The sequence below is a fragment of the Oncorhynchus mykiss genome, chromosome 17, assembly GCF_013265735.2.
Source record: "Oncorhynchus mykiss isolate Arlee chromosome 17, USDA_OmykA_1.1, whole genome shotgun sequence".
Taxonomy (NCBI): Eukaryota; Metazoa; Chordata; class Actinopteri; order Salmoniformes; family Salmonidae; genus Oncorhynchus; species Oncorhynchus mykiss.
The window spans coordinates 46,752,390-46,777,231 of NC_048581.1; the positions used below are offsets into that span (position 1 = coordinate 46,752,390).

Here is a 24,842-nt window from a genome sequence, read left to right on the forward strand (position 1 = left end):
TTGGCCATAATGACCATTGTTATGTTTGGAGGGAAAATGGGGAGATTTGCAAGCCGAAGAACACCATCCCAACCGTGAAATACGGGGGTAGCAGCATCATGTTGTGGGGGTGCTTTGCTGCAGGGAGACTTGTGCACTTCACAAAATAGATTTTCCTCCCTCATGAAGCAACATCTCATGACATCAGTCAGGAAGTAAAAGCTTGGTCGCAAATGGATCTTCCAATGGACAATGACCCCAAGAATACTTGACAACAGTCAAGGTATTGGAGTGGCCATCACAAAGCCCGGACCTCAATCCTATAGAAAATTTGTGGGCAGAACTAAAAAAGCATGTGTGAATATTTACTAGGATTAAATATCAGGAATTGTGAAAAACTGAGTTTAAATGTATTTGGCTAAGGTGTATATAAATTTACGACTTCAACTGTCATCCTAGACAGACAGACAGACAGACAGACAGACAGACAGACAGACAGACAGACAGACAGAGACACAGAGACACAGAGACACAGAGACACAGAGACACAGAGACACAGAGACACAGAGACACAGAGACACAGAGACACAGAGACACAGAGACACAGAGAGACAGACAGACACACACAGACACAGAGACAGACACACAGACACAGAGACAGACACACAGACAGAGACAGACAGACACACAGACAGAGACAGACAGAGACAGACAGACACACAGACAGAGACAGACAGACACACAGACAGAGACAGACAGACACACAGACAGAGACAGACAGACACACAGACAGAGACAGACAGACACACAGACAGAGACAGACAGACACACAGACAGAGACAGACACACAGACAGACAGAGACAGACACACAGACAGACAGAGACAGACACACAGACAGACACACAGACAGACACACAGAGACAGACACACAGACAGACAGACAGACACACAGACAGACACACAGACACACAGACAGACAGACACACAGACAGACACACAGACACACAGACAGACACACACACAGACAGACAGACAGACAGACAGACAGACAGACAGACAGACAGACAGACAGACACACAGACACAGACACAGACACAGACACAGACACACACATGCAAAATGGAGTACACACATATACCAACAAAACTGTACATCTCATCAAGCTTCTTAAGCGCTCTCTCTCTTTTATTTTCTTCCACTTTGACTGCTTAATAGTCCCCTTATCTTCACTGTAATGATTCCAGTGAGAATGTTAATTATCTGCTAAAAAGTCTCCTCGCTGTAATCATTGTCCCTCCCTGCGTGAGACCAAACAAATAAACAATTGCATCGGAATGCGGACGTCATCGCTGCAGCGATGGAGAGCGGTTGCCGTGGCCACCTGCAGCGAGGACAAAAGCAGCAGAGTTAATAACTCATCGCAGGCAGAGGGTGGGGGGGGGGGACAGCAACGAGATGGGAAGGATACGAGCTCGTTCAATTAATCACCACCCTCCCCCCACTTAAACCCAGTTCTCTCGCTCTCTCTCTCTCTCTCGCTCTCTCTCTCGCTCTCTCTCTCGCTCTCTCTCTCGCTCTCTCTCTCGCTCTCTCTCTCGCTCTCGCTCTCTCTCTCGCTCTCTCTCTCGCTCTCTCTCTCGCTCTCTCTCTCGCTCTCTCTCGCTCTCTCTCTCGCTCTCTCTCTCGCTCTCTCTCTCGCTCTCTCTCGCTCTCTCTCTCGCTCTCTCTCTCGCTCTCTCGCTCTCTCTCTCGCTCTCTCTCTCGCTCTCTCTCTCTCTCTCTCTCTCTCTCTCTCTCGCTCTCTCTCGCTCGCTCGCTCTCTCTCTCTCTCGCTCTCTCGCTCTCTCTCTCGCTCTCTCTCTCGCTCTCTCTCTCGCTCTCTCTCTCGCTCTCTCGCTCGCTCAATCGCTCGCTCTCTCTCTCTCTCTCTCTCGCTCTCTCTCTCTCTCTTTCTCTCTCTGTCTCTCTCTGTCTCTCTCTTGTTCTATTTGGCTAATTAACAGTCTGGAGTGTCTGAGGCGGGTGAAACATGAGGTCTAGGGCTGTGTGTGTGTGTGTGTGCATGTGCGCGCGTGCAGATTACTGACATGTGCCCACGTCTGTGTGTGTGTTCTCGCCTGCGGTGCCCAACCTCCTCAGACGCTCGTCCTCTGCCTCAATCATTTCTAAAATGGATTTTCATTTGGCCAGCCGCCGCCCAAGGCCAAACACAAGGCTTATGGGGTTATAATATCCTCTAATACCGTCGTGCAGACACAAAATGTAGCCTCTCTCTCCTATCATACCTCTCCAGGTACAAGTGGATGTCATCACCATCACACACTATATTCCGGCTATGGATATGGGCAAGGCCGTTGCTATGCTCTGTGGCATGGTTACCCTTGGACTAACGCTGTGGATAGGTCAATGGTTATGATGATCATATTTGTAGTGTCACTCACCAACTCTCTCTCTCTCAGGATCGTGTGTAAGCTGGCTGACGCGACAGGCTACCGAGTGCAAGAGGCTCATGTGGAAGTGTGTGTGAGGGACTGCACACACGCTGACTACAAAGCCATCTCACCCAAGGCCTTCACTTTTGTGGTAAGCCCCAATCATGCCTGTGCTCAATTGTCCTTCTGTAATGTTGTCCTTTCATCATTGAAAAAAACAACAACAGTGGATCCCAGAACAAATTAATTCCTGACACGTGTTGATGTATTCCTCTTCCCCAGTCTCCCTACTTCACGCGTGTGCAGCCCTCCAAAGGCCCCCTCTCGGGGGGCACCCGCATCACCATCGAGGGGAGCCACCTCAATGCAGGCAGCGCTGTGGCGGTCAAGATCGGCCTACACCCCTGTCGCTTCGAGAGGTGAGCTCTCTGACAACACTGGGACAATAACTATTGTGTTTAAGGCTGCATTGCTTTGATGTTTTGATGTTATGGCACGGAAGAACCAGAATTTCGGGATGCGAATGACCGCCCACCATTTGTGAAGGAAATGGCTTGTTACGGGTATGACTTCATTTGTTTTTTGGGAATGACTGCCCACCGTTTGTGTTGGGAATGGCTTGTTACGGGTATGACTTCATTTGTTTTTTGGGAATGACTGCCCACTGTTTGTGTTGGGAATGACTTCCTCTGTTTACGGGGATGACCGACCTCTGTGTGTCTGGATTTTTACTTATTTGCTTTCCAGTGACGACAAATGATCTGGGAGTTAGGGTTGAAAAATGCTCTACGTGAGTCATGTTTCCCTTTTGTGATATACGTTACGGGCTGGGTAAGTTCTCCAACACGCTACCAGAGAAGCTAGAAAGGTGAGAAGGCAGGACACGGAGATGTTCTGTTCTCCGGGAGCAGGTGCTCTCAGTCTCCATAGTCTTTCATGATGAAACGCGCTCTAACTCGCACGCACAGTACCAGTCAAATGTTTGGACACACATTGTAGGGTTTTTCTTTTCACAATTTTCTACATTGTAGAATAATAGTGAAGGCATCAAATATTGTTTTAGATTTTATTCTTCAAAATAGACCGCTTTGCACTCTCTTGTCATTCTCTTTTGGCAGTGCTTTTCCAACCGTCTTGAAGGAGTTCCCACATATGCTGAGCACTTGTCGGCGGCTTTTCCTTCACTCTGCGGTCCAACTCATCCAAAACCATCTCAATTGGGTTGAGATCGGGTAATTGCTGAGGCCAGGTCATCTGATGCAGCACTCCGTCACTCTTATTCTTGGTCAAATAGCCCTTACACAGCCTGGAGGTGTGTTGGGTCATTGTCCTGTTAAAAAACAAATAATAGCCCCACTAAGTGCAAGCCAGATGGGATCGCGATTCGCTGCAGAATGCTGTGGTAGCCATGCTGGTTATGTGTGCCTTGAATTCTAAATAAATCACTGCCAGTGTCACCAGAAAAGCATCCCCACACCTCCATGCTTCACGGTGGGAACCACACATGCAGAGATAATCCGTTCACCTACTCTGTGTTTCACAAACACACGGCGGGTTAGAACCAAAAATCTCACATTTGGTCTCATCAGACCAAAAGGACACATTTCCACCGGTCTAATGTCCATTGCTCGTGTTTCTTGACCCAAGCAAGTCTCTTCTTCTTATTGGTGTTATTTGGTAGTGGTTTCTTTGCAGCAATTTGACGATGAAGGCATGATTCACGCAGTCTCCTCTGAACAGTTGATGTTGAGACGTGTCTGTTACACGAAACTCTGTGAAGCATTTATTTGGCCTGCAATTTCCGAGGCTGGTAACTCTAATGAACATCCTCTGCAGTAGAGGTAACTCTGGGTCTTCCATTCCTGTGGCGGTCCTCATGAAAGCCAGTAATCATAGCGCTGGATGGTTTTTGCGACTACACTTGAAGACACTTTCAACGTTTTCGTGTTGACTTACCTTCATGTCTTAAAATAATGATGGACTGTCGTTTCTCTTTGCATATTTGAGCTGTTCTTGCCATAATATGGACTTGGTCTTTTACCAAATAGGGCTATCTTCTGTATACCACCCCTACCTTGTCACAACACAACTGACTGGCTCAAATGCATTAAGAAGGAAAAAATGCCACAAATAAACTTTTAACAAGGCACTTTTAATTGAAATTCATTCCAGGTGACTACCTCACGAAGCTGGTTGAGAGAATACCAAGAGTGTGCAAAGCTGTCATCAAGGCAAAGGGTGGCTACTTCAAAGAATCTGAAATATAAAATCTATTTTGATTATTTCATAGTTTTAAAGTCTTCACTATTATTCTACAATGTAGAAAATAGTCAAAGTAAAGAAAAACCCTTGAATGAGTAGGTGTCCAAACTTTTGACTGGTACTGTATATACAAACACACACACACACACACACACACACACACACACACACACACACACACACACACACACACACACACACACACACACACACAGCGAACTCGCAGCGTACCGTGCACTCATCTAAAGCCTCAAATGAACATGTGTTAGCAGATGGCGGGAACACCTCACAGAAGAACGAGTGCCTCGTTAAGACCTCTCAAAGAAGAGGGTTTGGGAATTTCTCTGAAATGTAGAAAAGAAAAGAAAACTGAATCAGAGGAGTACATGGGAGAAGACAAACGTTCCTCACCGTAGTAAAAGATCCAGGATATACCCATGCATTTATCTTGCAACGCAGACTCTAGTTTTCCGGACCAATTAGCTTTAGACGTAATTGCGCACAAGGCACTATCAACATGATTGGTGGGTGGTATATAGACAGCCGTATGTGACATGGTTTGTACAAGAGGCATATATGCATGCAGCGATGGCATCTGTTCATATCGGGGAAACATGTCGAGCTAAAAACATTGACTGGCTCTGGAAAGAAAGCTGCTGTCTTTGATATAGTATTGGAATTACCAAAAATAGTATGATCTAAATGGATGGCAATGTCAATAATATACTGTATGATGGGCTACATTTTGAGCTGTTTTGGTCCAGTCACATGGGGCTCATCTCAATAGTCTGAAGGTCCCTTCATCTCTCCTCGCCTTCATCTGCGTTGATCTGAAAACACAGGATAGGTGAATTCAAGGTGATGGATTCCCACCGGCGGTTTGATGCCACCTTGTCTAGTTTGTAGCAGTGCAGATGAAGGCGAGGAGAGGAAGCCACTCTAGACTATTGAGATGCAAACCTCGCACAGCACAATTCAAAGCATTGTTCTTTCAGTCCCACTCTAGCTGAGCAACATTCTATGTCTCTAAAGGAATGGACTTGGAAAGCGTTTTCCCCTTTTCTCGCGTCACGTCCAAACATTTTGCCTTTCATCTCCAAGTTCAACGTGGCCGCTTTAATCAATGCCTATTTACCCCGAGTCATTCAGCCACTTATCTCCCTCTGAAACCAATTTCTTCCCCTTCTCTCTCTCTCTCTCTCTCTTTCTCTCTCTCTTTCTCTCTCTCTCTCTTTCTTTCTCTCTCACTCTCTTTTCCCATTCTTTTGAACCGGCTGACAACAACCTTGTCAAAATATGTACGGCATACCACGGGTGTTGCCGGCGAGTGTTGTGGATGCGGTTGCCCGGGCAACGTAGTGGTGCAAGCGGAATACGGAAAAAGCGCTTTACTTTTTTCTTTCCCTTCTCCCCCCCCGTACACCTTTTAGCGGAGCCCTGGAAGACGGGGCGTTTTAAATTGCTTCTTACGAGACAGCAGGGATGTGCTCGCGGAAAAGCATCCTTGCTTATTTTCCCTTCCACTTAGTTCCCCCTCAGCTGCTGTCGTCTCTCTAGTATTTTTTCCCTCTTTCCTCTCCCTCTCTCTCCTCTCAATTTCTTGTCCATAACAGATGGGATTTGTGTATGAAATAGTTGTTGTTTAGGGTAGTTAAGTGTGTGCACTCATCACACACCATGTGTACGCACACACGCCATACATGTGCATCGATTTCACATGCATTCTACAGAATCTTGCAAACAAATACACACACACACATACATGCATCCTAATATGTACACTCGCAGGAACACTCACATTATGCAGATGTTCAAACACGGCAGGCTTCTGCTGTCTGCTTTGCCAACACTAAAACACTTCATCAGAGGAGATGGAAGTAGAGTGCAAAGTTTGTCCAACTAACCCGAACCGCAAAACTTTCGTAATACAGCACAGCTGGCTAGGTGTCTGAGAGGGTTGCATCATCTAGGGATGACCGGCGTTCTCTGGGCCTCTGCCACTCCAGATCAGTCAGGGAGAGAGAGAGCAGAGAGAGGTCTTTGAAGCCAGAGCTCTGTGAAAGTCTGTCTGACGAAACCCCCGTCTGAAAAACTGAAAGCACTGGGGCTGTGTGTGTGTGTGTGTGTGTGTGTGTGTGTGTGTGTGTGTGTGTGTGTGTGACATACTCTTCCCTTCATGCCAAATACACACATCACCCGGTGACATACTCTACGATACTTTATTGTCCATTGTTTTTATTTATTTAATTTAACCTTTATTTAACTAGGCAAGTCAGTTAAGAACAAATTCTTATTTACAATGACGGCCTATGTTCCTTCTTCATGTAACACACTCCCTCTGCCCTTCCAGGCGGAGTGCCAGGGAGATAGTGTGTGTGACGCCGGCAGGTCTGACTCCCGGCGGTACCCCCGTCATGGTGGACATCAACTCAGCTGAGCTCAGGAACCCAGAGGTCAAGTTCAACTACACCGAGGACCCCACCATCCTCAAGATCGAACCTGACTGGACTATTGCAAGGTGAGTGGGAACCGGTTGGAACTGGGCCTGTATCGACAAAGCATCTGAGACAAGTGCTGGTCTACGATCTGTCTATATAATCATTATGATCTTAGATGCAACGCTGATCCTAGATCAGCACTCCTACTCTGTGGACACAGGCCCTGGTCTAACACTGGTTGGAACTAGTCTTAGATTTTTTTGTTGTTGTTGTTTTGCTTTAGATCTTTTGATGGACAGTTTTATTTTAGTTATATTTGGAGATCTGAGAGGATTGGATAGGTGTAAGGTAAGAAATGTGGCACTAGCGCCCTCTTGCAACTATATTGTTTAGACCTATCCAGTCGTCTCAGATTTTCCACAAGTGCACAGCGGGTAGGGGTTGATTTGGGATTGGGCATTAGTCTTAGCACTGAGCCAAGTATGCTGTAGGCACACTTCAGTTTCACACACAGTATCGAGTGACATCAAACACGCAGGCGCTGGTATTTTTTTACCACACTTATTTACCACACAGCAAATCTTCGCAGAAAAGGGACTCGAAAGCCGCTGGTAGCTTGTGTTGCAGTCGACGCAAAGACTGTATAAATATTGTCTGACTTATTCAAATGAGACAATGTAGTGAGCCAGTTTGCCACAGGAATATTTATGAACAAACACAAGCTGTGTACAGAGCAGGAAGTGGATTGGGTGTAAAACGGGCTTGAAAGAATGACCTAGAAAAACTGAGTTGGTGCTCATTGCTCAGGCAGGCAGATAGCACACTTGATGCTCCCTAAATAGTAATGTGGCCTTCTATCAACTCAAACTGTCTGGTTGACTGAAGTAATGTCTTTCTGGAACACCTTCTATAGGTCACCAGTCTTGTAATGCGTTATAAAGACATTACATGGTATTTATTATAAGGGACATTTCAACAGTTTTCAACTCGACACTCAATTATTTTTAAAGTGACCCCCGATGTCATCACAAGAAGTCCTTTTCCTTGTATATATATTTGACTTCATGTAGAACATTTCAATTTTCACACATTTAGAAGCTGGTAGGGTGCTGCTGGACATAATACATATGTGATTTTTTTTTTTTAAGTGGTCAAGTGCCCCTTTTAATATGCATTTATAGTCTCTTATAAGGACCCATAGAAAATTGAAAAGCAAGTTCAATGGAGAGTGGATCCAGGTGAGGAAACAATGAGCAACTAATTGATCAACCTAAAATGGCGACCATGGAGAAGTATGCACAAAGTGTTTAAGTGCTTCCATTCAGCCACCGGATGATTGGCAGGTGCATTTCAAGGGCACCCAAACAGACACGATGCCGTCAGACCGAAAAATGTCCGCCAGTCGCTAGGTGGAACGGGTCAAACCACTACAGAGACATCACGAGGGGAAAGTAGAGGTGAAAATAGGCGAAGCGGTTTTTAAAATCTCCGTAGGGGCGGAGAGATGGTCGGCAGACTCGACACACCACCGAGGTGCGAGGAGGCGAGCGGTCTCATTTGGAACGGAGGTGTGAAAGGAAGGAGTGGAGACGTAGAGAGGAGGATGAAAAGGTGTTAGCGTCGCTGGCGTTAGCCTCAGGAGGGAACGTGACCTCACTGGCTCGCTCGTTATTTGGTGTTTTTCTCACCGCTCCCGGAGGATTGGCTGTTTCTCCTCCCGGCCAATCACGACGTGTGTACCTCGCAAAAGCAAATTTGTTGCCGCATCCTCTCCGGCAACCTTTATCACACGCCCGCAACAAACAACAAAGGTGGTTTCCGACACACGTTCACCACACGACGTTGGTTAAACGTACCGAGGGTCGACACAACTCACTTGTTACTTTTCAGCTTGTGCTGGCACACTGACAGTCTCCCTGTGCTAACCTCGCAGTGGCTAAACAGCACAGCGGAGATGTCACATAGGAATGGGTTTCACAACGTCACCTGGAATCAGTACACTTCGCAATCAATAGTAGTCAACTCCTACCAAGTGCCACTCTTGGTTACCCCACACCATCTTGCAGCCTCTTGAGTGGTGTTCCATCGACCCCTTTGTCTGTAACAAGTATTTGCTTTAGTGTCTTTACACAGATGAGCAGGTGGGCCTCGGGTAGGTTAGCTTGCATGCTTTCCTGATTCAAACTTGTCACATTGTGTCATGTCACTCTGGTTTAGGGAGGTCAGCTCCCCTGTGGTTGAGAGGGGGGTGTCTGGTGGGGACGTGGCTCTTGCCCATGTTACCCTTGTCCTTATGGGTAATTGTCAGGTGAATTGAAAAAGTCAAATGGTGAAAAGTTCAGAGAGCCAGCAATTCCACAGTCTGGGTCAGGGCTGGGCGATATCGAATGAATGCAATATTCTAAAAATGCCTGTTTCCAGTTATTATTTTTTTCATTTTTACGAGCGTTTATGTCCGCTTGTTCTCATATGTTGTCTTTTTTTTGGTCACGTTCGCTTCTTCTGTGCTGTGCACCTTCCCATTTACGCCAGAGATCGGTATATAATGATGAGATGCTCATGTCTCTGCCTTAACAATGGGAGTCGTTGTCCCAGAGGCGACAAGCTTAGGTCCTAAATAAGTGCATAGAAATGCATTGGGCTTATTTTGGACAGATTTTGGCAAGAGCGCTCCTCTTTCTCCCAAGCCCCTCTCCCTACCACTTACAACAACGAAGGTGAGAGATCACTTCTTCCTCTCTGACAAACGGTTTATACTCGTAATTTGAGGTTTGGCCCAACAGAATCGCTCATATGCATACCAAAACGCATGGAGACATTATTTTTGACTATAATAGAGGAGAAGATAACCTTTTGAACCATACACGGTTTATGTTTGAACTCAAATTTCGAGCAGAGCAGACACTACTAAAACGGATGTACCCATGAACGCTCATTCTGGAAAAATGAATGCTCAGTTTGTCGCGCACGCGCATTAGGGTACCACGTCTTGCTAGTGGCATTTTAGTCAAATAAAGAGGACTATTCTAGCTGTCTAGACTGTTTTATAAATGTGCAATAAGCATAAAACAAATGTGAGGAATTGGCAACTCGTTCATTGTGAGGAATAAGGGTAGGCCACTTGATGTCTTGAAAAAGAGAAGGAGAGCCGCAGACTCTCCGATGCAATAATTGAATAACCTGACGTTTCGACAGACAAGCTGTCTTCGAATCAATCAAATGTATTTGTTAAGCCCAGCCTAAAACCCCCAAAACAGCAAGCAATGCTGATGTAGAAGCACGGTGGCCAGGGAAAATATACCTAGAAAGGCAGGAACCTAGGAAGAAACCTAGACAGAGACCAGGCTCTGAGGGGTGGCCAGTCCTCTCTTCTGGCTGTGCCGGGGTTGAGATTATAACAGTACATGGCCAAGATGTTCATAGATGACCAGCTGGGTCAAATAATAATAATCACAGTGGTTGTCGAGGGTGCAACAGGTCAGCACCTCAGGAGTAAATGTCAGTTGGATTTTCATAGTCGGGCATTCAGAGTTAGAGACAGCAGGTGCGGTAGAGAGAGAGAGAGTTGAAAACAGCAGGCCGGGGACAAGGTAGCACGTCTGGTGAACAGGTCAGGGTTCCATAGCCACAGGCAGAACAGTTGAAACTGGAGCAGCAGCACGACTAGGTGGACTGGGGTATAATGATAAACACGGCGGGTCACTAGTTTATATATGTCAAAGGACACAGGTGTCTGTAATCATGGCCGGGTGTGGCTTGATATCATTGGTTAATTTTCAGATATAAATAGAACCTACAGAAACATGAGTGGATAGCAAAGCAACAATATGGCTACATGGGCCTACAAACATTACAATGAATAGCAAAGTCACAATAATCACAAGAATGGCATCAGAGTCTATGTTGAGACGGGTCTTAAATGAAAGATGTTAAAAAATTGTCAAGGTCATCCCCTCTCCTAGGGAGGGTGACGTGTTCAATGCCAATATAACTTGGATGCGTCAAGTTTTTTGCCCCTAATGTACTAAGATGCTCTGAGATTCGTGCCTCCCGAAATTCCCGCTTCCTTTTGCCAACATCATTTTTACCACAAGGACAAGTTTTATAAGATAAATAACTGCCTTAGTGGAGCAAGTGATGGCTCCAGTTTCCCTATTTGGGGGGTGTTTAAAGGATCTACATTTATAAGTGCCACTGCATTGAGTACAGCCATTACACTTGTAGTTTCCATCCGGTAGAGGCAAAAATAGACGTTGTGCAGGTTATTTTAGGGTGGTAAATCAGAGTTTACCAATTGATTTCTGCACCGCGAGAATACGACCAAGGGGAGGGTCCGAAAACACATATTGTCATCAGATCTTAGAATGTGCCAATGTTTGAACGATTCCCTTAATTTGTTCAGAGCACTTTGAATAGCGGGTAGTGATTTCAACATTTGAACAAAGTGAACAAACAGTTGGAGGTTACTGAAGGTTGTGTTCATAACATTGCCCTGTTAGCTGAATTCAGAACTTGTGAAATGATTCCTAGTTTTTTGACATTTTGCAAATATTACATTTACATGATTATTGAGATCCTTTACTCAGTACTTTGTTGAAGCACCATTGGCAGCGATTACAGCCTTGTGTATTCTTGGGTATAACGCTACAAGCTTGGCACGCCTGTTTTTGGGAAGTTTTCCCCATTCTTCTCTGCAGTTCCTCTCAAGCTCTGTCAGGTTGGATGGGTAGCGTTGCTGCACAGCTATTTTCAGGTCTATCCAGAGATGTTCGATCAGGTTCAAGTCCGGGCTCTGGCTGGGCCACTCAAGGACATTTAAAGACTTGTCCCAAAGCCACTCCTGCATTGTCTTGGCTGTGTGCTTAGGGATGTTGTCCTCTTGCAAGGTGAACCTTCGCCCCAGTCTGAGGTCCTGAGCGCTCTGGACCTTATACAGACAGGTGTGTGCCTTTAAAAAGCATGTTCAATCAATTGAATTTAATTCAAGTCCAATCAAGTTGTAGAAACATCTCAAGGGTGATCAATGTAAACAGGATGCACCTGAGCTCAATTTCGAGTTTCATAGCAAAGGGTCTGAATACTTATGTAAATATTTCTGTTTAGTTTTTTGTAAATTTGCAAAAATGTCTTAACCTGTTTTTGCTTTGTCATTATGGGACATTGTGTGTAGATTGAGATTTATTTATTTAATCAATTTTAGAATAAGGCTGTAACGTAAAATAATTTGGAAAAAGTGAAGGGGTCTGAATACTTTCCGAATGCACTGTACGTCATGAATCACCCATAGATTTGAAAAAAATTGAGATATGGGATTTGGGACATATCGCCTGGCCCTTGTCTGTGTGTAAGCTTTTGTTCCAGCACTAACACACCTGTTTCAAATAACAAAGTAGTCATGTTTTTATAACCAGCTAGTCTAAATGACTGGGATGAAGTTGGCCGTTCCCTTGTGCACGTAAAAAGGCTTCTTGAAGTAATGAACAGTTTTACCTCAATGGAGAATTTATTTGACTAAATAGATAAATACAACAACGGTTAAAGCTCGGACATGAACTAAAAGGCTAAAACAAGAATTAAAAAGTAAAGAGCATAAAATCTAGCCAACCTGCTCTCCTCTAACCTTGCTTTCCACCCCAACTGCCTCTCTCCCCCAAACACACATGCACCTGTATTCAATCAACTCAAATTGGTGGGAGGGGCTTACCATACACAATTAGCAAATCCTGATTCTAAACACATTTCTTTAACACACTTAACTGCTGCAGGTGAAATGGTGGGAAAAAAACATGTTAACTATGGCAGGATATGAATTATGAGTGAAAAAAACAGGGCCCTCCAACAGAAACATTTAACACACACACACACTGGGGAATATCTGCCATCTTCACACAGACGACGATTAATTTAATCGGGTGTCTTAGTGCTGAGCTGAAACAAAAGCCTGCACATCCAGTACCTCTCCAGTACCTGAAATGGACGATACCTTTTTGGGTTTTAGACATTTGGAGGTGGTTCATTGATAACCTAACAACTCACACTAAATTCTTCCGCTGCTCTGTCGTTCACTACATACTTTAGTCTGAGACTGCCATCATTGAAGTTGTTTGTGACGAGTGGTATTGTAAAAAATAAATAAAAAAGTCATCAGCGATTAGATCGTCTCTAAACTAATCAGAGTGTCAAAGCCAATGACAAACTGCCACTTTACCCACGTGTGTTCTGGCTCTGGCCCAACTAATCGGTTTCTGGACCAATTAGACGGCCCCGAATGTGTTCGCGTTCGGCGAAGGGTCAGGGAGGTACTCCGATCCAGACTCATTGCAGAGAATGGCCATGGGCAATAGCTTAGCGTTCGGCCGGAGCAAGGAGCCTGGGTAGCCAGGCAAGTTCATTGAGGTAATAATCTAGTATTTTGGTCCCTTCCCTGAAGCTATTCGAGTTTAAACAAGCTTTTAATATGCAAGTGCCTTAGCGTTGCCATCATTACCTCTGATGGAGTGCGTGAAACGGTTCACGTACTCTACGGTGTCGAGGACTCATTAACATTAATGCCAGAACTGGATGGCCTTTTTCACTTTGACAAAAATGTGATGTATCAGGCCACCGCGTGGTTCTCTGGAAGATGTGGTTCTCTGGAAGATATGGCCTGTGTCCCAAATGGGACCCTATTCCCTTCATAAAGCACTACTTTTTTTTTTACCAGAGGCCTTTCAGCCATGGTATGCTTGTTATGGCCTTTTTTGCAAGATATCAGGGAAGATATCACTGGGTATAACTGCAAGATATTAGTTTGAGAAATTGCGTGTTACAGTGGATGGAGGTTTCAGGGGTAATTGGTGTCCCTCTCCCTAATTCTTTGCCTGCATCCCAAATGGCACCTTATGGCACCCCCGTTCGCAGCTCGCGGACACCGATGCGGGCCCAGAACAGGGTCAATACGGGGCCTCGGGTCCCGGGAAAAATCATAATAAATACACAAATGCTCAGACTTTGACCCCTGTTATCATATAAACACGCATAAGGCATGGAAGAATTTGCAGAATTGCAGGAAATTAGCTTTAATATTTTCTCTCCATCAAGAGGGGTGTGAACAGTTTGGAGTTACTACGCCGATAAATGACAACATCCACCCAGATCGTTGCCACCTAGGAAATTTGTGTGACCGGACCTTCTCAAATAGTACTCGAGTACCCCTGCTCTATATAGTGCACAAGTTTAGACCGGATCCCTTGGGCCCATTTTGGACTCACCCTCTGCCTTCTGTAATATTATAAATATTTTGATGCGATCGAACAGCGAATGGGATTATTGCTTTGCTATTGCAGTGTGTAAGTGTGTATGTGCTGTTATGGGTTTTGTTGTTGATGGTTTCCTCTTTTTCAGTGGCGGGACTCTGTTGACCATCACTGGCACCAACCTGGCTACCATCAAAGAGCCGAAGATGAGAGCCAAGTACGGGAAAGCCGAATCTGTCAACGTGAGTACTACTGACCCAACACGCATACATACTGCACACACGCACCGTCCTGTATAACTAACCTAGTGAGAACACACAATTCAGTCCCATTCAAAATCCTACATTGCCTAACTTTATCTCTAAAACCTAACCTTAACTCTAACCCTAACCCTTAATCTAACACTAATTCTAACCCTAACCCTAAACCCCCTATGAATAGCATTTGACCTTGTGGGGGCTAACAATGTCCCCAGTTGGTCAAATGAGTGTTTTGTTTACTATTCTTGTTGGGACTTCCGGTATAGTGCTTGAGTATAGTTAAACATGTGCGCACACACACACACACCTGACCCGGTGATCAACCAGCCCCGGGCCTATTTATGGGTGTGTGTTTTTGGTGGTGAATCTCCATTTAGCAGGTTAACCTTTTTGAAATGTCAACCAGCAATAAACCTGGGCTGTCTGGCAAATCCCTCCATCCTTCCTTCACCTAGCACCACAGGGCTAGGTTAACCTTTTCTCTTTCAGTCTGCCCTCTCCATTCCTGTCTCTCTCTCTCTCTCTCTCTCTCTCTCTCTCTCTCTCTCTCTCTCTCTCTCTCTCTCTCTCTCTCTCTCTCTGTCTCTGTCTCTCTCTCTGTCTCTCTGTCTCTCTGTCTCTCTCTCTCTCTCTCTCTCTCTCTCTCTCTCTCTCTCTCTCTCTCTCTCTCTGTCTCTCTCTGTCTCTCTGCACAACATATCCCAGACCAAAACAAAGTGTATTTTACTGCTTTTTCCCTCTTCCGTGTCACCATTTTTATCCGTCTGCCCCGTGCAATGTCAGACCCCGCTAGCTAATGCACTGTGATTACTTGGCATGCCAGAGGGGGACTGGGTGGAGTGTTGTGGAAAAGTAGAGTGGTGAGGCGACTCAAACGTTTCCAAAGCGTGTGTTTAGGATTGTTTGTTAGCGTCAGTCTTGCTAACCCTTGTATATGCCCTTACTGTCTCAGTCGCTCTGCATTAATGGGAGCGTAGAATGTTTAGCCCACAGGGGCGAACAGCAGGGGATGATTTGGGCTTTTTTGGTTCTTTGTTTTTGTTTACGTTCTTGTTTAGATTGTGGAAGCTATGAACCTATCCACTGTCCTCTCTCAGCGCTGATGTTACTCAGATGTGTTTTTGTTGACATATTTTTTTTTTACATTAGTTATCTTTTTGGGGGGGGGGGGGGCTAAATGTCAGTGTACTGTGACATAATGAACTTATCCACCGTTCCCTTTTTTTGTGTGTGTTTTTTCTACATTTTGTTAGCAATTTGTATTTATATTATGGAAGCTAACAATTAAATGTAATCGTATTTACGTAATGAACTTATCCATCCTCTCTCTCCTTCAGAACTGCACAGTGCTTAACAACACAGTGATGGTTTGTCTGGCGCCCTCTGTGGCCATCTCGGAGAAGGGCTTCTCAGAGACGGGCAGCGGTCCCGACGAGATCGGCTTCATTATGGACGACGTGCGCGCCACACTGGTTGTCAACGAGACGTTCAGCTTCTACCCGGATCCTGTGATAGAGCCGCTTAGTCCCACGGGCCTGCTGGAGCTCAAACCCAGCTCCCCACTCATCCTCAAGGTGAGACTGATGGAGACTGGAGACCAGGGTGGGGGAGGAACGTCCAGGATTGTGGTGGGTTGGGGTCCTAGAGTGGAGTTGGGGGATTCTGAGGAAGCTACCAGTGTGGAGGAGTGTTATTGTGTGGAGCGTGGGAGTTTGGAGGAGCTTTAAAAAATATTTTTTTTAAATCTCTCCCAGGGAGGAGAAATTACACCGTATGAAGGCCTCCAGGTTCAATTGTAACCGTCAAATTGTAGACTTCAATCTCACCCAACCGACCCAGGTTAGAAAAGAGTTAAAACTTCGCAGCTGCGTCCAATATATTTATGAAATGACATTGATGTCCATTTTAATTGCCCTCTTTCTCTTAAAACCTTCCATCATAAATGGTTGTCCTATTTATTTGTTCCCTACCACCCTTTGAGCTTATTGCCTTTTTCAAAAGAACGCTTTGAGATCCGACATCACCTTAAAAGGCGCTACCTGTGCCGTCCCCTGCTGTGATAGGCCGAGAGCCCGTTGAAAAGTATCATCCAAATACAACGCAGATGTGCCACTTGCACCTGTTCCCCCCGTCAGATAACGTCAGAGCAAGTTCACAGCCAAATGGTAACTTTATTTATACCAGAGCCTTTGAATCCCTCTTGCGTTTATATATTGACTCGCCTATTTTGTCATCTCCCCTCTCTCCTTGAACTTCAAAGCCATTCCTCTGGAGAAAAAAAAAACCTCCACCGTGGTACTGTATATCATGGATATTTTATATGAAATCAGCTTTATTTTCCTTATAGCCAATCAGAAACGAACTGGGAAGTTGAGAAAATTGTGACCCTCACAGTTTAAATAAAGATTCCATAATGAACCCTTACAATCCTTTGATTGCTGCGTCTTCTGCTTCTCTGAGAAGCCGGAGGGAGGGGGGGGGGGGGGACGCACATTAAACTGGCATCATATTAAATAATTGTGGATAAATTAGATGTGCATCAGATTTTCCAAGCAATTAATTCCTCTCCCTGCAAAGCCTCGTGGGTAAGTGGGGGGGGGGGGGGGGGCAGGCAGAGACGTGTGTTTTGGTGGGTTTATTTATCACTCTAAATTGGTTCCCTCACGGCCAATGAGACGCCGCGAAAGCCCCCGTCAGGCTCAACTAAACGCCACCAGAATCCCAGGTCCCCCTACGCTGGGTCTTGACTTTACTAAAGAACCGCCTGTGGCTAATAAGACCTCGCTACGGCATCTGTGGAATTAGGACTTGATCATCAGAAATCACCCCCTTTCTATGTATGATTAAATAGGTATGTACGTGACTGACGGTTCGAGGTGAGAGGGTGTGTTCGCGTGCGTGTGTGTTGAGTTTGTGTTGTGTGTGTGCGAACATGCGTTCCTATGCATTCTCTTGAGCTGTGTGTCTAACGTGGTGTGTTTCTGTCGCGGTCTCTCTCCTAGGGTAAGAACCTAATCCCGGCGGCCCCTGGTAACGCTCGTCTCAACTACACGGTCCTGATCGGAGAGACACCCTGTGTCCTCACCCTGTCAGAGAGCCAGCTGCTCTGTGAGTGGCCCAACCACACCGGAGAACACAAAGTCACCGTAAGTACTCTACTGAAGCCTCTTCGACTTTGGGTTGGGCTGTGCTGTGTGTCGTCTTGTGCGTCACTGTGTCGCAATCACGTTTCACCTCTCTGGTTTTTCGCTCGTCTCGGTTTTCTCTCTTTACGTCCTCTTTCTGTTCTATACTCTTTCAATATCACATGACAGTCCGGTCTCCTCTTTTGTCATGTCCATATCCCCATCCCTCTATTCCTTCCTCTTTTCCTCTTGCCTGGATTCGGTTCAAAGGAAGAGTAGAAGAGATGGCAAGAGCATCAGAAGGATGGGCCATTTTATTCTTGCCGTCTCTTCTACTCTTCTTTTGGACGACCGCTCTCTCTCTCCATTGCGTTGTTCTTTTTTCCGTTCTCGTTCTTAATTTGGCTGACGGTTTCTGCAGGGATTTGCGTAGACATTGGTATCCAATGCAGCCCAGAAATGACGCATGGCCAAAGAGGTCCATGTCTATATTTTACAGTCCCTCGGTTGCATGTGGCAAATTACAATTCAAGGCCTATAGCGTTATGTTCTTGATTTGAAAGGGTTACCAAGGGTGCATCTCAATACACATGTTTTTTCTAGACTCTCCTCGTCTCCTTTTCTTCTGCACTGACTACCACAATGTTGGGACAAGGATAGGAATTGGAGTTGCATCTTAGTAGCCTAGTTTTTTTTTACACTGAACAAAAAATATAAATGCAACATGCAACAATTTCAAAGATTTTACTGAGTTACAGTTCATATAAGGAAATCAGTCAATTTAAATAAATGTATTAGGCCCTAATCTATGGATTTCACAAAACTGGGAATACAGATATGCATCTGTTGGTCACAGATAACTTTTTTTTTAAAGGAAGGGACGTGGTTCAGAAAACCAGTCAGTATCTGGTGTGACCACGATTTGCCTTATGCAGCACAACACATCTCCTTCACACAGAGTTGTATCAGGCTGTTGATTGTGGCCTGTGGATGTTGTCCCACTCCTCTTCAATGGCTGTGTGAAGTTACTGGATATTGGCGGGAACTGGAACGCGCTGTTGTACACGTCGATCCAGAGCAACCCAAACATGGTCAATGGGTGACATGTCTGGTGAGTATGCAGGCCATGGAAGAACTGGGACATTTTCAGCTTCCAGGAATTGTGTACAGATCCTTGCGAAACATGAGTTGATGGTGGCAGATGAACGGCACGACAACGGGCCTCAGGATCTTGTTACGGTATCTCTGTCCATCGATAAAATGCAATTGTGTTCTTTGTCCGTGGCTTATACCTGCCCGTACCATAACCCCACCGCCACCATGGGGCGCTCTGTTTATAACGTTGACATCAGCAAACCACTTGCCCACACGATGCCATACGCTGTCTGGCATCTGCCTGTCACAGTTGAAAGAGGGATTCATTTGTGAAGAGCACACTTCTCCAGTGGCCATCAGTGGGGCAAACGCTCACCTTCGAATTCGGTTACGGCGCTGAACTGCAGTCAGGTCATGACCCTGTGAGGACGACGAGCACGCAGATGAGCTTCCCTGAGACGGTTTTAAAGGTTGTGCAGAAATTATTCTGTTGTGCAAACCAACAGTTTCATCAGCTGTCTGGGTGGCTGGTCTCAGATGATCCTGCAGGTGAAGAAGCCGGATGTGGAAGTTCTGGGCTGTAAGTGGTTACACGTGGTCTGCGGTTGTGATGCAAGTTGGACGTACTGCCAAATACTCTAAAACAATGTTGAAGGCGGCTTATGGTAGGGAAATTCTCTGGCATAAGCTCTGAAGCTCTCATATTTGGTTTTGCTCCACCTTTTTGGTTTGTTTCCTGTCTTTGTTTGGTGTGGGTTTGTCTTTTGTTTTCCTCGTCTTGGGAAAATTTAGAGGGGCTCATGGTGTGTGTCTTTTAGGTTCCCGTTGTTGGACACCCTCAAGAGTGTCTTTCAAAACCCCTCCTAAACCCCCAGCTGTTTTGGTTGTTGGTCAGTGACTGTTAGTTTCCCCACTTCTGTTTGAGTGACGTTTTTGGTTTTCTTGCTGGGGAACATAACACTGTCATGTGTGACAGACACGGGTGTGTGAGAGAGACTCTATGTGGCTTGTTGGGGTATGACTGTGCAAATTGCGGCTGTTAAATGGACATTTCAAAAATGTACTTCGTATTTATAATCCCCAGCACCACCCCAACGTCAACATATGTTTTTACAAAAATACACAAAAAAATAATTATTTAAAACATTTGCACGTTTCTGTTTTGTAGTAAAAAATATAAAGATAAAGTGTTTCCAATGACATCATTGTAGGCAATGCCTATTCAGAATTAGTTAACATCACACAATGCACACCGATGATGTCATTGGAAACACTTATCTTTCTCTATATTTTTTATTACAAAACAGAAACACTCAATCTTTTTTACTACATATGTTGATGGTGATGCTGGAAATGATGAAAATGAAGTTGAAAAATATTGACATTTCCCTTTAACAGCTCCTCACTGAGAGAGGGTTGGGAGGTAATGAATAACTAGATGGAAATAGCACCGACAAAGAGCTGGAAGTCCTGTGTGTGTGCGTGTGTGTGTGTGTGTGTGTACGTGCACTCTATTTCTGATAAATTACATCTAATGCACCATATGAGTGTGTTGAAATGTGTGTTTTAAAGGTATTGTCCCATGAAGAATCTAAAACCGTGTGTGTTTCACCCCCCCCCCCCCCCCAGGTGCGTGTTGGGGGCTTTGAGTACTCCCCCGGTACCATCCAGATCTACTCTGACAGCCTGCTTACCCTGCCCGCCATCATCGGCATCGGAGGGGGCGGCGGCCTGCTCCTATTGGTCATCATCGCTGTGCTCATCGCCTACAAGAGGAAGTCGCGGGACGCCGACCGCACGCTGAAACGCCTGCAGCTCCAAATGGACAACCTGGAATCCCGGGTGGCGCTGGAGTGCAAGGAAGGTAAGCCACACCTGTCAATCAATTACATTAAATTCAATTAAATTCAACTTCATTGACCTATTCAGGACGAGGAGGCTAAGCAACAGCTGTCAATCAACAAAAAGTAGGCCAGGTTTCTCGCGACTTGAGGGGCTACTGCACTGGTGGTGCAGACATCTGTTCCAGCCCAGCACACGAACAGTCGCTGAATCGTGGTCTTCCTGAGGAGAATACAAAACAAATGGAAATAGGAGAGTGGCGTTCTAGAGGCAGAGCAGGACAAGCTCAATATCCATCTACTTCCTCTCCATCCAAAAACACACACACACACACACACACACACACACACAAAATGGCCCTCCCACTGGGTGCTGCTTGCTCTTGGTACCCATCCAGAAGAACACTTTGATCGGGGCTCCGCCGCCCGGCGCCAGATGTTGGGTTCCTCCCCAAAGCGAGGTCTGCTTGGATGGCCTTTCTGTTTTAGGAAGGGAGGGAGGGAGAGAGAATGGTGGATGGAGAGAGAGAGGGAAGGAAAGAGAGGGCGGGAGAGGGGGGAGGTGTCTGCAACGCGTGCTCTCACATTAACATTTGTTCATTTGGCACACTCCTGATCTGGTGGGAGGCCAATGATACTGTCTGTCTATCTGTTTTGGGAGAGAGTGGAATTAGAGTAGATTTGATTTTAGGCTTCCTTAAAGATAGATGGAGAGAATGGGAGCGCGAGAGTAGAGAGAGGTTTGAGGATTCCATAAGGAGAGTGAGAGAGAGAGTGAGAGATTTGGATAGTGTGTAGATTTGAATGCGCCATAAGGAGAATCATACTGCAGCATCTGCTCTGCAGTTTAGAGAACCTAGAAGTAGCCCATCCCATGCTTAAATATTTTCACAAGATAGCGAGACTGTAGCCTGGGTACCGGTCTGTTTATCTTACATTCCACTCCTTATACTCTGTGTCATTTGCCAAAGAATGACTTGAGTGTAATGTCAGCTAAACCGACTGGTACCCAGGCTGGCAAGACTGGTGTGATATGAAGCATTCTTAGTAACAATGCATTGTACAGTTAAAAAACACAGAGTGCAGGAGACCGGGCTGTGGTCCCTGTCATCACAATGGCCATCTCTGCCCAGCGCCACATGGCAACAGACACCGATTGGCCGCCATCTTCGCCACACTGTCCATCCAGGGGTCACCACCTTGTCTGTCCCCCACAGTCACCACAGATGGGTGGAGAGCGACAGGGAGAGATAGGTAAAGGTGCATAGGGAGAGATGGATAGAGCCCCAGAGACGGGAGAGATGGATAGAGCCACAGAGAAGGGAGAGATGGATAGAGCCACAGAGAAGGGAGAGATGGATAGCGAGAGGGGGAGATACAGGTGCGAATGGATAGAGGGACAAGAGGCAGGGTGTGATAAAGCAACCGAGAGATGGATAGAGGGAAGGAGGGAATGTGAAAGGGAGGTACAGGTAGAAATGGATAGAGAGAGATGAGGGGACACAGAAACGGAGAAAAGGGCATAAGGAGAGATGGATCAAGGGACAGAGAGAGGGTAAGATGGATAGAGAGCGATTGGGGGGGGGGGGGGGGGGTCACAGGGAGGTGGATAAAGGAGGACAGAGAAAAACGATATGTGAGCGAGAGATCGATCAGACTGTGTTTATTTCCTTATTTGTTTGTGGGGTTTCTTTAGTCAAGATTACACGACAAGAGACGGAGAGGTTATTCACACAGTTCTCACATGCGCCGAATACAACCGGTGAAATGCTTACTTTACAAGCCCTTAACCGACAGTGCCGGTTAAGAAAATATTTCCAAAGTAAACAAAATAAGATGAAAAGTAACACAACAAAATATCAGTAACGAGGCTATATACAGAGGGTGCCGGTACCAAGTCAATGTGCGGTGGAACAAGTTAGTCGAGGTGAAGTGACAAAAACAAAGGGCGGGGTGTCCATGTAAAAAGTCTGGTGGCCATTTGATTAAGTGTTCAGCAGTCTTATGGCTTGGGGGTAGAAGCTGTTCAGGAGCCTTTTGGTCCTAGACTTTGCCCTCTGGTACCGTGTGTTGTGCGGTAGCAGAGAGAACATTCTATGACTTGGGTGACCGGACTCTCTGACAATGTTTTGGGGACTTCCTCTGACACCGCCTAGTGTAGAGATCCTGGATGGCAGGAAGCTTGGCCCCAGTAATGTACTGGGCAGTAAGCACTACCCTCTGTAGCGCCTTACGGTTGAATGCCGAGCAGTTGCCATACCAGGCTTTGATGCAGCCGGTCAGGATGCTCTCGATGGTGCAGCTGTATAACTTTTTGAGGATCTGGGGATCCATGCCAAATCTTTTCAGTCTCCTGAGGGGGAATAGGTGTTGTCGTCCTCTTCACGACTGTCTTGGTGTGTTCGGACCATGATAGTTTGTTGGTGATGTGGACACCAAGGAACTTGAAACTCTCGACCAGCTCCACTACAGCCCTGTCAATATTAACGGGGGCTTGTTCGGCTCACATTTTCCTGTAGTCCACGACCAGCTCCTTTGTCTTGCTCACATTGAGGGAGATGTTGTCCTAAAACCACACTGCTAGGTCTCTGACGACCTCCTTATAGGCTATCTCATCGTTGCCGGTGATCAGGCCTACTACTGTTGTGTTGTCAGCAAACTTAATGATGGTGTTGGAGTCGTGCTTGCCCATGCAGTTGTGGGTGAACAGGGAGTACAGGTGGACTAAGCATGCACCCCCTGATTGTCCCCAGTGTTGGTTGTTGCCTACCTATACCACCTGGGGGCGGCCCGTCAGGATGTCCAGGATCCAGTTGCAGAGGGAGGTGTTTAGTCCCCGGGTCCTTAGCTTAGTGATGAGCTTCGTGGGCACTATGGTGTTGAACACCGAGCTGTAGTCAATGAACAGCATTCTCACATAGGTGTTCCTTTTGTCCAGATGGGAAAGGGCAGTGTTGAGTGCGATGGAGAATGTGTCATGTGTGGATCTGTTGGGGCGGTATGCGAATTGGAGTGGGTCCAGGGTTTCAGGGATGATGATGATGATGTTGATGTGAGCCATGACCAGCCTTTCAAAGCACTTCATGGCCACCGACTTTAGATGCCACTGAAAGAAATGGAGGGGACCTACAATGGGTCACAGGACACTCATATAGAGAGCAGAATGTGTATGAACAGTGGGACACACTAAGATATATCATGCGGCTACTCTGCTGCGTGGGGAGCTCTGCGGTAGGGAGAGAGGTGAAATGTGTGTTTGCGTAGGTGTGTCCATATTTCTTCCAGCTCTTGGTGTACTCTCTACTCTACCCGAGTTCACGTAAAATCAGTGCAAAATGTTTAGCTTTTATCCTACAACAACACTGACACATATTTAACACATGACCAATGTTAAAACTGTCAATGCCGTTCTGTACATACATTAACAATAGATTAACTATCCTTGTGCCGCTCTACTCCTCCCTCCCTTCTCTCTCCTAAGCCTTTGCGGAGCTGCAGACAGACATCCATGAGCTGACCCAGGAGCTGGACGGAGCTGGCATCCCCTTCCTAGACTACAGAACCTATGCCATGAGGGTCCTCTTCCCTGGTATCGAGGACCACCCCGTGCTCAAGGAGATGGAGGTACGGGTCAGTAACGCCCAGGGTTCCAATTATGCATGGACTCTTAGGGGTGATGTAATTCTTGTGGGGGGGGGGCTTGTACTCAAACCATGGTAACCCCATAGCAATGCTGATCTAGGATCAGGTCCTCCTGATCCTAATAGAATCTGATAGGCCTATTATGATCTAATAAGCACTTGATCAGCACTCCTACTCTGGAACACTGTGAATACGGGCCCGGAGACCTTTCTAACACTCTGTGGAAACGTTGAGACTGATAGATGGCCAGAGCATGTCCAGAGTCTGAGAAACAGGGCTCACACATTCAATGTAACACTCTTCCATTCTATTCCATTATTTCGCCACCCAAGAGAGGTTACGTATCAATCACTCAACTGCGCCACATTGCGTCATCAGGTCAAGATAGCATGGCCTATAACCTATTACAATACTATCACGAGCACACACACATACACACACACACAGTTGAAGTCGGAAGTTTACATACACTTAGGTTGGAGTCATTAAAACTTGTTTTTCAACCACTCCACATATTTCTTGTTAACAATCT

At 46.0% G+C, this 24,842-nt stretch overlaps 1 protein-coding gene across 1 annotated transcript in view; it reads left to right on the forward strand.

Annotated features, from left to right (window-relative positions):
* LOC110493976 (plexin-A1) overlaps positions 1–24,842 on the forward strand; it is a gene marked incomplete in the record, with an annotated part of 289,525 nt that overhangs the window by 239,712 nt on the left and 24,971 nt on the right. The window contains 8 exon segments of the mRNA XM_036949987.1: positions 2,440–2,563; positions 2,695–2,831; positions 7,025–7,192; positions 14,496–14,589; positions 15,945–16,181; positions 17,610–17,753; positions 20,457–20,691; positions 24,150–24,298. Coding sequence (XP_036805882.1) covers positions 2,440–2,563; positions 2,695–2,831; positions 7,025–7,192; positions 14,496–14,589; positions 15,945–16,181; positions 17,610–17,753; positions 20,457–20,691; positions 24,150–24,298 — 1,288 coding nt within the window.